We start from the raw sequence: 13,606 nt of genomic DNA on the forward strand, positions 1-13,606 counted from the left end.
TTTAGATAACTGAGCCCTGCAATGCCCATTTAACAATTGCATGCCCAAAGGTATGCTAGAAAAACATCCAATAAAGTTGTCTAAACTGAGAGAGCGTATTTTTTATAGTTAAAATGTCAAAGCTGTTTGCCAGATCTGCAGATATGATTGGGAGAAAAACTCAATGTTGCAATAACACACAGGAAGGAGAGAGAGAGAGAGAGAGAGAGAGAGAGAGAGAGAGAGAGAGAGAGAGAGAGAGAGAGAGAGAGAGAGAGAGAGAGAGAGAGAGAGAGAGAGAGATGTTAAAAGACCAAACAGGATCTCCCTCTCCTAGGTGCTGCTCCCCTTCTTCCACACTCAAGGAACATTGAAGAGGTATGTAACTAACCCTGTAATATTTTTAACAGCTTTTAATCAGCGCATTGTGAATCATCTTTAATTGGCACTAATCTAGATTCTAAAAAAAAAAAAAAATAGAAAAATCTTGTAAAATGTAAAAAGCTTGTAATGAAAGCTACAATCAGCACTTTGGCACACGCTTACTCTGCCTAAATGTAACGTGTTCATTAAAATGTGAATGGTTGCATACGGCTACACGCACAGGTCTGGCTTGGATGCTGGTTCTTGCAGGACCCTCAGGCTACCTAAATGAACTAATTACAGATTCCTTTCAGCGTTGTCACTATTGTGGATACGCCTACTGTTTGCACATGTTTTTATTAATGGCTCATTATAGGGAGGAAAAAAAACATCATAAAGGGTCACATATTGATGATGCGGTACGGTGGTTTTCATGTAGTTTTTAACATTTGTTCTTGTTTAAAAAAGAAAGGGGTGAGAAAAAAAGGAAGTATGTGGTCGTCTGCCCTTTTCTTCATTTTAAACAGGCAACACATGTGCAATCTTGCTCCTTCTGTGTCTTTGCAACACTAAGGGATGGGTGTGTTTCTCCTACTCCACAGTAGCTCGATGGCCGGTGAGAACGCGACACTGCCCGTTGGAAATTCCAGCAGCTCCTGGCAGACAGAGGCCTCCAGGGGAATCCAAATTGCTGTCACTCTGCTTATTTTCCTGGTAGGAAATCCACGACCTTAATTTATGCATTATTTTCTTTAATATGCAGTGATAGTTTTGAATAAGAGGCTGCATGAGTATAAATGCCTGAGATTGGATATCCTGTTTAATTTTGGTTTAGGAAGTTTGTGTTAATCTGCTGATTATATTTGTTATCTTTATGATCAAAACCATTTAGTTGAAACTCAAAGAGCATTCCGGCTGTCTTGTGTTGCATAGAACTGTTAAATCTAAGTCTGTTTGGTTCCCAAAGGTGGGCGTGTGTCTGAATGGGTTGGTGGTCTGGGCTCTTGGACTACGGGGTCGCCGTCATCTGGTGCGCAGAGGCAGCACTGAGGAAACGCGTGCTGCCAACAGTTTCCGAGTCTACGTCCTGAACCTGGCCCTGGCTGACCTCATCTTGCTCCTGCGGACTCCTCTCATGGTGGGCTACCTACTAAATAATTTCAGCTGGCCATTTGGAAAGGCCGTCTGCCACCTGATAGTATTCATGAGAAGTCTGGGTCTCTATGGCTCAGCTTTCGTGCTTTGTGCTGTGGCTATGGAGCGTTGCTTGTGTCTGCTCAGGCCTGTGTGGGCTCGACTAAAACGGCCCTCCTGGGCGGTTCCACTGGTCTGTGGACTCATATGGCTTGTGGCCTTAATCTTTGCTGCTCCCTACATCTACTTTACTGAACTAAAGGGTGTTAATGGCACCCTTTGGCAGTGCCGGGAGAGCAGGGATTTCAATCTAGCATTATTTCTGACGGAAACAATAGCCGGCTTCTTGTTGCCCTTTATGGTATTCCTAGGTAGTAACATGGCTGTTTTTCTCACCATCAATAAAGCCCTACCATCGACACCCACTGGCAATACCCCATCAATGGCGCGAAAGATGGCCAGGATGTACCATGTGCTCTTTGCCACCATGCTTCTTTTTCTCACCTGCTGGGTCCCCTACTTTGTCTGTCGCTTCATCCTTGCCCTGGCAGGCAAAAAGTCTTCTTTAGAAAAATCAGCAGGCAATGCTTTATACATCTCGCTATATCTAGTTTATATCAAAAGCGCTCTTAATCCTGTGCTTTATGTGTTTGCTGCCAAAGGCCTCAGCCGTGCCATCAAAGCCTCACTTGTCTCCACAATAGATCGCCTCTTTAACGATGAATCCTATGAGTCCATACGAAGAAAGTCAATCAAGAACTCCCAGATGTAACTTGAGATGTCGAGAAGTGCTTTAACAGAACAGACATGGGGAGTGGTGTCCAGCTCTAGCAAGAGAAAAGGTGGTTAAACCCTAGACAGATATTCAGTAAAACACAAGGTAACATGTAGAACTCCCAAGCAAGGCCAGCAAAGAGTGTTTAATCAACCAGGCTAATGTTTTTGATTTGTTAAAAAGTAGAATACCTGGAAAGAAAAAAGGGAAAACCAGGATTGGAGCCCATGGCTTTTATAGCTAAGAACTCTCTTTTGTATGTCAACCATAGAACTCTCTATCTATGGTTGACCTCCTTTATTTCTATAATCTATTGTTCTCTCTTTTCCTTCTTCATAGCGACATTAGTATTATGACTAAAATTAAAGGAATGAGTTACTGTAATGCACTTTAGGTCAATGATTTTTCAATGTGTATTTGCGAAAGAGAAATGTGTTTTAGGAATGTATAAAATGTGCTGTGATATTGTGTGTTTTTAAACTGTACTGCAAACTTATTTTGTAGCAGACATTTTTGCAGGGAGTTCATGTAAGTGTAAAAGATTAACAATTTTCATTCTTTCTTTTAAATAAAAAAGTATGGTCTGTGTATCTATTCAGTCTGCTCTCCATGCCCAGTTTGGATGTTGAGTTTTCTTTTTTTTATTTTCAAAAAACAATGTGAAAAAGATCAAATGTTGTACTGATTGTTCAAGATATGTTTTATGAATGTATTACACTGGAGCAGCTAAGGTCTTTTCAGCTGTATGTATTAATGTTTTTATGCTTCAAAGGATCATATTGGATGCATTTTAGAATTCAAAATAAATAGTAAATGCAAAGTAAAGACCCTCTCTTGTTGCTGTTCTGAAGCTCACCAATTAAAGCTGGACTTTTCCCACACATTTAACCCCTAATGTGAACAGATATCATTCTTCCTCTTCTTTAGTGCAAGGCGAGCTAATCCAACTTAGCATTCATGTTGCGGATTTTATTACGGGTAAACACTGGGTAAAAATATAGCAGCCTTGCACAAGTTAAGGTGTTTAAGCAATTGATTTCATAACTCCATATTGTCAAAACATTTCCTTAAACTATCTCTTTTTTTTCTGCAGCTGCTTAATATATCTTTAGTAATTTTCCTACATATCAATATTTGATTGTGGTGAATGATTTTACCATAACACCAGACTGAGAGAAACACCTGGTCAAAGATGCTCTACATAGATGTATTATACGCATTTAAACTGAGAAGAAATTAAATCTGTTGAAAGTAGAAATATAAAACAGGTGCTAGAAGTCAGTTGGATGAGTATGCACACCTTTTAATACTTTCTTGGAGCACATTTTTATTTAGTTTCCCCATTCAGTCTATCTGCATCCCACATCTTGATAGTAGTAATAGTTACCCACTCTGCTTTCCAAAAGCTTTACTAATTTATCAGCATGTGAGGACATCCCTTCTTCACAGACGTCCATTAGGTGATCCCACCGAGGCTATAGGCAAGGCAAGGTAAGGCAAGGCAAATTTATTTGTATAGCACAATTCAGTACAAAGACAATGCAAAGTGCTTTACATGATTAAAATACAGGAAGATAAAACAGAATCAAAGCAAGTAGGAAAAAAAAAAACATCAATCTGTTTCATCTGGTACTGTAATGTCTGATGAAAGAAATGGAGTCATTTTCATGAATTGAACTAGTTCATTCCTACCAGAACAGCTAGACTTTAGTTAGTGTATAGTTGACAAATGTGTTCTGACAAAATCTTACTGTTGTGTACAATTCAGTTAGAGTAGGATAAGTAAAGTTTATGCAGGTTATGTCTGTTTCTGTCCCAAGTTGGCTTCAGCAGATGACCGCTCACTCTGAGCCTGGTTCTGCTGGAGGTTCCTTCCTGTTAAAAGGGAGTTTTCCTCTCTACTTTCACTACAAGCATGCCTATTGTGAGGGATTGCTGAAGAGTCATTGGGTAAATATTATCAACTGGATTTCCTTAGACAGAAAATTTTGAATCAATCTGACTGTATGATCTGGTGGACTGCAAAGTGCTTTGAGATTGCATGTGTTGTGAATTGGTTATTGGCTATATGAATAAACTGAATTGCAACTATTGCAGCTGTATTATTTAGTTATTTCCCCATAAACAGATTTGTTTACATAATATGCATCACAATAAAGGTGAAATAAGATTGGAAATGATTTATCATGGTCACATGTTTCAGTACATCACTAACAGCTAGTTTTAACAACATTGTGGAAGATGTTTTAATCTACACCAGGTTTTATTTCCTATGTTCAAATTCTAGATTTTCAAGATCTTTCAAAAGCCTCCTCTTGGCTGTTTTTCAATTCAGGTTAGTATGAAACTAGATTTGCAGTAGCAGCTCCAATGCCCTAAATGACTACTCTATTTATATATATATATATATATATATATATTTATATATATATATATATATATATATATATATATATATATATATATATATATATATATAGAATGATTTTTTAAGGCTGAGCTAATAAAATAGCTCTTAGAGGTGTGCGTATTCATCAGAGAAAACATTCCTGCCTGTGTTCAGACATGCTGCAGGCGGGTCATGGTTAGATATTAATTCATGATGCATCTTGCCTGTAGTTTGGTGACACTTAGAAAAAATATGGAGGCAAGTTTACTCTCAATATTTTACCTCAAGGATATAAGATTTACTTCATAAATTCCAACTAGATTCACATTACTAAGCTGGCATGCTGTCACCCTTCAAAATAAGGACCTGATACTACACCATGGGTATGTGTAAAGGAAGTAATATGCTGAATTTATGCTTTCAGGGGGAAAAAAGTTTCAGTTCATAATCTTTAAATCTAGTGAAACATTTCAGAGCTGTAAGTTTCTTAGTTGGTTTACATTAAGCTGATTTTTTATAAATACGTTTACAAAAATATATGAAAACAAACTGTCTAGTCAGCTGTTCGCTCGGCGTGGCATTAAATAGGCTTATTATTAATAGAGCCATATGATTGTCATTGACCAGGAATGACCCAATATCAAACTATTTTTATTAAAATTTTCTGGGAAGTCTTGTTTTTTTGGCATAATTTGAAAAAAGAAATTAGAATATAAGGCAGATGTTTTTTTTCCCTGTGAGATAAACTACCAGTTGTATCCCATCTACTTCAAAAAATAGAATTAAAACAGACATCCCCAAAGTTGGTCCTTGAGGGTCCTCCTGCAGGTTTTAGAGGTTTCTCTGCTTTAGCACAGCTGATTCTGATGATTGCAGTTCAGCTAAAGACTGTTGATCAACTATTAATGTAAATCAGCTGTGCTGGAGCAGGGAACCCTCTAAAACCTGAAGGACAGCGGCCCTCATGGACCCACTTTGGGGATGCCTGACTTAAAAGGTTCCCTTTACGGTGAAGCTTATAGTTACAGGGGCCAAGGTTATCCTGAGCCATCTCTGCTGGTATAAGCCAAGCTGCCGGAGGACATAATGACCACAATTTCCCCCTGCTACTCTCAGTTTATCATTTACTAGCACTTGTACAATTTCCATTGTTTTTTTTTGGTTGTAAGCTGTTATGCATAGCCCAGTGCTTCTGTGTTCAGAACTCACTTTTGTTCCCCAAAATAAACATCAAATATGCATGCTTTACTTATTTAAATATATATCATTATGTTGGCTGGCAATTGGGTAATGTTTTTAACTCTGGAAAGACTTTTTATTGCACAAGTTGTATGATAACTGCTTTATAAATACATTTAGATTTAATATAAATAAAAAGGTACTCCTGGACCAGTAATTTATTAACTCTCCATCAACCCCCAACCAGTTTCTGCAAATCCCCTCTAATACCAAAGCCAGGCTCAGCAGAATGTGGTTTAGAAGGAAATTTGCAAAATCAGGTGTTGCTTTGCAATGAAGCCAGAAGTTTACACAAGATGAGGGGTTGCTGTGAAGGCAATGACTCAATGCCCTCAGGTGTGACACTAGGTAAGCTTTTACCAGAAGGGTGGCTCAGATTCTACAGATTTGCAGTGGCAACATTTATCTTCTAAAGTTTTGTGAATCTGAGCTGTGAAGAAGGACTAAATCTTTTTTTTTTTAACTTGACAGTAGACTCAGGAAGCCACTGGTTGCTAAAATTACCAAAACTTTTAAAAACAAACTTTTCATTTTCAAATGACATTTGTTTGACTGTTTATATGTATTTATTCACAAATTAACAATTCAAAAACAGCAAATCTTTAACTGAAATTACACAACTGTAAAATAATAGGGATATAATACTACAGTGATATATATTAGTGGCATAAGGCTTGACAGACAAAAGAAAAATATGAATTGCTTTCAAAGATCAACGCTAAAAGCATTTTAAGATGTCAAATTTATATGAAAGCAAAAGCAAGTTACAGTCCGACCACAGAAACCACAAAAACAACCAATCAAAAAAACGAATGAAGAAATTCTTCAAGAAAAAGGCATTTATACTCTTTCCAAATGAGATCCGCGTCTGTTCAGTGAAGGGAAGAGGTGACCAGCATGTTCCTGGGCCTGTTGAAGTAGAAGCTGCTCATCATGGGTGGGCTCTGGTTTTTGCAGGACGTCACCAAGTTTCCGAGCAATGGGCTCACATTCACTCTTTGGTATGATTTTTCTTAAACGTGACTAAGATAGACAAGAGGTTCACTGTGATGCAAGAAGTATTTTTTTTTACAAAAGTATTACAGAAGTTATTGTATCCAGTCAGAATTGAATGGATGGTGCAACAACTAAAATGGGCTTCACCACAAAGAGCAGTTTCCTGTTAGATTTCTTAGGAACTGAACATTCAGACAGTCTCACTTATTAAAGAAGCAAACTTGTGAAGTAGAAGGGAAAAAGAGACATATTCTGCAATATGGTCAAAAACACATCCTTTTTTTTTTTTTTCACACTCACCTCTAATATGGCTTCCTCTTTTTGGGGATGAAGAGGTGGAAGCTTTAAAACACCTCGATCACGTTTTGGTAAAACCTGCATGAGTACAGGCAATATTTATTTACATTGTTTTCTATAGACCCTTATCCTAAAGCTGCTACTGTCAGCAAGTCTTATAATATTCTGCACTCATTAATCAAACCGCTTTTGGGTAACAATAACATGCAGAACGGGCACATTACGAAATATTTCCTGAACAGAACTGAAATGTCTGATTGTCCTTGTGCAAAACAGTCCTGGTTTTGCATGAACAACTGTTACTCATTCCATCTTTTAAGAAAAGAAAAAGAATTGATTTCTATTGTACCACTAAAAGTAACAGGTATCAACAAGAGAAGAAAAATGTTAAGTTTCCTGTTGAAGTAAAGCGCAGAACAGGCAGAGTTTGTTAACCACAAAATAATCTAAACAATCAGTGCTATCACAGTCATTTGTAATCATTATTATTGTTGTGTTTTGCACCTCTGCAGCTTTCCCTTCTTCTTCCTCCAACTCATCCGTCAGTATTGAGCAGCTCTGCTGTAAAGACACAGCCTGTTCCTCTGTCTTTTCCAGCAGGCTAAGAACAGCCTTCAGGTTTTCCTGCACAATCAAAACACAGAAACTGATTGGAAAACAGAGACATTAGGATTTTAAAAAATGTGTTAGATCAATAGGAAGATTATGACTATTAACAGGTAAAAAAAAAATTCATCTTAAAACAGGAGCAAACAAGTTTATACGTGCAAAGTTGCTTTTCAGAGAAGGTCAAAAGTGATTTGCATCTGCAGCCAGCCAGAGCCAACCATTTTTTGTCTCGTTCTTCAATATGCAGGTTGTTTTTTAATGAACAAACTGTGCAAATTAATGGTTGGAGGATATGCATATGTAAACATTTATCGCATGTAAAGCGACTGTCCTCAACTCAACTGCAGCTTTTGAATCTTTTTTCAGTACTTCTGAAAGTGAGGAGCAAAGGGACTTGAAAATATTAGCACCTATTGTTGCCACAAAGGAAGCATTGGTACAGAGATATCCTGTGCACATACATCAAAAATGTCAACACAGATAGGTGTGAATTAACACAGCTGATGGCAGACAGTCTGTAAACAATTAAACCAAATAAAATAATGACTTAAATATTAAAGTTTATTAAAAAAAATAGAATATCTGTAAAGAGAAACCCCTTCATGGTCAACATCTCTTCCTAACAGTTTTTTTTCCCTCTCCCCTATTAAAAAAATAGCCGTACAAAGCTCAGTTGTGTTCCACCTGCATATTAGTGCCTCTTATTTGGAAACTTTGAATATCAGGCCATTTAAAAAGGTATAGAGGAGGATTTTCAGGAATTTCTAATAAGGCCAGCCCTCTCCACTTAAAAAAAAAAAAATGCACATGCAACCCTGTACCTGCTCCTGAGAGGGAACGCCTATTAAACATGTGCAAGAGCATGCACAACTCATTTCTCCTCATGCATGCTCTGTTTAAAAGTTGCTGTTCTCATTGCTCAAACACGCTTACTGTGTCCGAACATCCGCCCTAACCCCTACATCCCTCAATCACTATATAGAGCAGGGAATATATAGTGGACTTAATAGTGACGGTGCAGAAGCATACCAGCAAAACTGGTTCGCGACCAAACGTAAGGGACATTTGATGGGTGCAGTTGCAGAAGTATAATCCACCCTTAATGATGCAGTATTCCCCATCCAGAATCGTTTCACTGGTCTACACCATGTTGAAAGGTCAAAGTTTACCTCAGGTATCACAAGCTTTCCAGCAGAAATCACGACATGAGTTGGTTTTCATGTGCAACTTTACATGCCAGCTTTTGATATTTACCATAATTACGATACCGCCTTGAAGGCACCATTTAGCTGCCTGTGGAGCGGATCTCTTCTCTCCTTCACTGTGGTTCCATCAAATGCACAGACACGTCCTAAGGTGCTGATGCTGCTCCATTTTGGACCCATGTTCAACAAGCATTCATAGGTTGACTTTGTTTATTCTGGTTTTTCTCTGTTTGAGCACTAAAGTGTCTGAGAATCTGGTCCTCCTCACTTTGTTCCAATTCAAAGCCCACTGTAAGAGGGGATATTGATCATTTTGGGCTTAACTGTCCCTCCAGGGCCCTAAGAAGGAACGCCTCCTCTCAGATAGCTGAGGAGTTCATATAACCCCAAAAATCTCATGAGCTAAGATCTACAGGAAACATCTGTGTAGGCCGTTTTCTTTCTTCTTTTTTTTCCCCATCTTGATTTTAGCTGTGATTGTGATGGTGAAAAGCAGCAGACGTACCAATACAATTTATTGTGTTAAGCAACATCCTGGATATTAATACAAATACAGAACCTCCAAAAAACAAAAAAACAAAAGGACAAATGCTGACAGAGAACCTTTAGATAAGGTAGACACATTTTTTGTTTGAACATTGTGGGATTTTTTTTTTTTTTTTTTTTCTGGTAGCACATTTCTCACCTCCAGAGCCTTTAGTGTCCTCTTTCCAAGCACAGATTTCTTGGTCTCCTCCTGGTGGCGTACAGACGAACACTTTAAATCTTCCCCTTTCTGCACTGGAACTTTAAGCTTTGCACAACGAGCTAAAAACCTGAAAATGTTTGGAGAAAACGTTTCAGCCTTGCTGCATCATATGCATTCGATCAATAAAACAAGGGAAACCCTTTGAAGATTGGTTCTTTTATGGAAAGAGTCCTTTCTACTTGATAGGTCCCTTGTCTTTCATATTTAGACCAAATGTCCTTTAAAATAAAAGGACCTATTTCAAATCAATTTGGCATTGCAAAATAAACTCAGTAAGAGTTTAAACATATCAATTTAACAATTTTGATAAATGAATCCTTTATTCAGAGTTCCTACAGCATAAGGCAAGTTAAATTCAAGACTTTTTAAGACTTTTTAATGCCACTTGAAATAAAAATTTAAGACCAAATTCAAAAGAAACACCAGACAAACCTGCTTGCGACAACTTAACCCAAAGGTTTGTTATAACATAAACCGCTGCATTAATGTTTCAAATTTTGAAAAGCTTCCCATACAGGAAGAAAGCTAAAAACACACAAATGACAGATTTATTTTAACAATTATTTAACTGAATTCACAATTTTTGTTTTAGCAGGAAAAAACAAAAACAAATCAGTTTTAAAGCCACAACATAACCAGTATTTTTTGCAGTTATTTTTCTTTGTATCGTTTTATTAATATGTTTGATTTGGTGATAAGGGGAGGAGTTGCAGAGACAAGGGTGGAACAAAACCGAGAAATACCGACTGTTTCTCGGTAACTCGAATTTGACGCTTTGTGTTTCATGCTTGGTATGTGTGACTCCACTGCCTTAATTCCCATCGTTCCGAGCTTGAATCGCTTCTTGCACAAAATACACTGTGCCTCATGTATGTTCCCTGGTTTTAGCCATGGAGAAAACTCTTGGCTGGAGCCAATTTTCGTTACATTTACACTTGCTCATATTTTCCAGACAAAAAGTAAATGGCACATCTCCCAAATGTCCCGGCCGCAACGACGCTTTTATTGGTTCCGCTATCGGGACGGAACCAATAATGGCGAGCCATTATTTTTTTTTTATAAAAAAAAAAAAAAAAAAAAAAGGGTCAATTTTAATGTTTTATTTAGATTACAAAAATAAACCATAATAAAAATAATCCTATTTATGATGTTTTAACAATTAAGCTCTGTTTATTAGGCTTCCAAAGTATTTTTGAAGGCCTACATTCCATGTATGAGTTATTTGATCTATTTATACTTAAATACTGAATGTTCACCTGTTTTTAATGATGTTCAGATGATCCTGGATCTCTTTCTTCTCCGTCTGCTTCTGAGCAAGGGTTGCTCTGTCAACAAAGAGAATACGATCATTTCCATCCTTGTTTTGACTTTTATTCAGCTGCTGTAAATGCATCGGTTTCTCAGCTGTTTGGGTCCATGATGTTGGCCTCGGATGCTTTGGAAGTTTTAGACTACAGACATAGATTTATACAGAGCAGATGTGTTTCCAGCAGATACAGCCAATCGAACTAGAGATAGGGAGAATGGTTAGCTCCACATTAATATCTTTTTACTGATTAGCAGATTCAGAGTCCAGCTGGAATGTAAATAGACCAAACTCTAATTGGACTGCATGTCTTTAAATGGATTCAATATACTTGGATCAGAACAGAGACCACTATAGTTTTACTGCGAAAATAATTGTATTCTTGCAAGGAATCTTTTATTTTTTCCCCCCTTTCTTGACCCTGATTAATTTGTACATTTCAGCATATGTTCTTAATCATTATTTAGTCAGACCTTTGGATTCAAACATCAATAAACATGTAAAGTTTATACGGTAATCTGCTAAAAGTTTCACAAAGCTCTAAACATGTTTTTAAGATCTTCCGGTTGTGTTTATGTTATTTTGAGTCTTCACTGCACAAATCTTTCACTTTCTGGTTCTTTTTTTTTTTGTTCAGTTTATAGACAATAATAAGAAATAAACATAAGTTGTATAGCAGGCATGAACAGAAAGTACTTTCACATTAATCTATATTCATGCTGTCCATGCAGATCCTTTTGATATTGATATAATTTTCTGGGAATGGTAGACACTGTACAACAGGAATCAGGAAACTATAGAGAAAATATAGGTAAAATCAAAGTCTTTGGCTAAAATGTCAACATTTAATATCCTCCATTAAAGCCTTTGCTGGTAAGTGTGACACCTTGGGTGTTTTTCTTTTTTAACAAAACATTATGTGCAGAACCAGACATGAATCACTCTTTATCTGTTACAATGAGAATTTATGTCGATGTTATAATTGATCTCTCTTTATTGTGACAGTATGTCCTGTTTTTAATATTATAAACTCATCAGAATTATAATTTATCATGAAAACTAGGGCTGGGTAAAAAAACAAACAAACAATTTAATTGATTTTGGATCGATTCCTTTACAGTTTTACAAATGTGCAGAGAATATGATCGATTAGTTTTATAGTGACGCGCACGGCGTTCACATTCACATACATTGATAATGCCTCGCATCTCGTGCTACAGACCACCAAGATTATTTCAAGCCAGAGAGCTGCAAATATAGCCAATAGGTTGACTGAAGACATTAACAGATGGAGGCTGACCAGCAAACAGTGAAGATAATGCAGCTCAGCTGTGTCCCCTCTGTGTCAGGTCTGCTTGCTCCTGAGGCTTCACTTTTTCACTTTTCACAAACAAGTTTGCACTTTTGAGACAGTTTTGTTCACATCTCAAGTTAAAACTGTCTGATTTACAAGTTTGCACTTTGTGCTTAATATGACAGGGAAAAAATAAAATACATGAGTATTTTGCAGCACAGTTGAACCACTTTCATTATTGTAAAAACAGATTGTATCGAAATTGATCGATTTAGTACTGTATGAATCAAAGTCGAATACCCAGTCCTAATGAAAACAATTACTTCCAAAAAATGCTGTAAGGAAACCCCTCCAACTTAAAGTATTATTGTGATTTTATTTGTGTTTGTTTGTTTTCTCCATTGCTGGTTCAATGAAAGCATTAATAAAATATCAAATATACCTAAATGCAGGCACTGTGTGCAGGTTAGTGGTGAGTATTTCACTTTTTTGTATCCCTAGAGTCCTGAAGAAGCCTTTTCCTAAATTAGCAGGTTATTAAATGTGGGGTTTGTGTTTTGCCTGCAGTGGCATATGGTCAAAGCCTGATATTTAATGAAATTAGACTAAAAAAATGAACAGAACTAGTAAATATAGTAATAAACGTTTATGTTCCAGCTGTCCTACTGCTATAGTGAATAGGTGAAGGAGATGAAACTCACAGTATGGAAAGGTCCAATATGTTCTCCATGGTGGTAATGGTGGATGGAGGGGTCAGTATCCAGCTGTCAGGAACTTTCTTTATCTTCGACACTGAAAGGGAACCTCCTTCCCAGTTAGGAACAAAGATCAAACTAAACAACACACACCTGGGTAAAGAATTACCTCTTACCTTTCCTTTTCTGCAGTGGTTTTGATTTGTTGATCCTGTCATGTCTATTTTGCACCTGACCCTAAAATACGAGGCAAAGTTGGGATTATTTAGAGACAAACTCCTCCAGGAACAGATTAATATCGCTAACAGATGCGGGTTTGCTTCTTCTCACTTGGTCTGCTGTAGATCCTGATGTCTTTCCTGGTTTCTTTTTCCCGTTGGGGGCTTTTGATGAAAGCCGCCTTGAGCCTCTTGTGGGTTTCATGTCAACTTTGGAGAAACCGTAAGGTAAATGTAGCTAATTAGCAAACGCCTTCGGCTTCGCTAAAAGAGATAAAACGGAAGGCAGCTTAAATAGGTGCGATAATGTGATTTAGAATTCAAATGAAAACTAACATGAAAGCCCGCAATAGCGACTT

At 37.3% G+C, this 13,606-nt stretch overlaps 2 protein-coding genes across 2 annotated transcripts; one reads left to right on the forward strand and one right to left on the reverse strand.

Annotated features, from left to right (window-relative positions):
• Positions 1-262: 262 nt before the first annotated feature.
• Positions 263-3,076, forward strand: LOC119782668 (C3a anaphylatoxin chemotactic receptor). The gene is made up of 3 exons (XM_038283726.1): positions 263-357; positions 945-1,056; positions 1,310-3,076. The coding sequence occupies exons 2-3, from the start codon at positions 952-954 to the stop codon at positions 2,246-2,248; spliced, it is 1,044 nt and encodes a 347-aa protein (XP_038139654.1). The 5' UTR covers positions 263-357; positions 945-951; the 3' UTR covers positions 2,249-3,076.
• A 3,346-nt stretch (positions 3,077-6,422) lies between these two features.
• On the reverse strand, positions 6,423-13,572 carry LOC119782675 (centromere protein Q). The gene is made up of 8 exons (XM_038283733.1): positions 13,360-13,572; positions 13,206-13,266; positions 13,036-13,126; positions 10,991-11,059; positions 9,672-9,801; positions 7,677-7,796; positions 7,176-7,250; positions 6,423-6,902 (listed from the first exon to the last, which is right to left on the reverse strand). Exons 1-8 carry the CDS (start codon positions 13,450-13,452, stop codon positions 6,720-6,722), a joined length of 822 nt encoding a protein of 273 aa, XP_038139661.1. The 5' UTR covers positions 13,453-13,572; the 3' UTR covers positions 6,423-6,719.
• Between the last annotated feature and the right edge of the window lie 34 nt (positions 13,573-13,606).

Source organism: Cyprinodon tularosa, unplaced genomic scaffold, assembly GCF_016077235.1.
Source record: "Cyprinodon tularosa strain WSP-4 unplaced genomic scaffold, ASM1607723v1 ctg197, whole genome shotgun sequence".
Classification (NCBI taxonomy): Eukaryota; Metazoa; Chordata; class Actinopteri; order Cyprinodontiformes; family Cyprinodontidae; genus Cyprinodon; species Cyprinodon tularosa.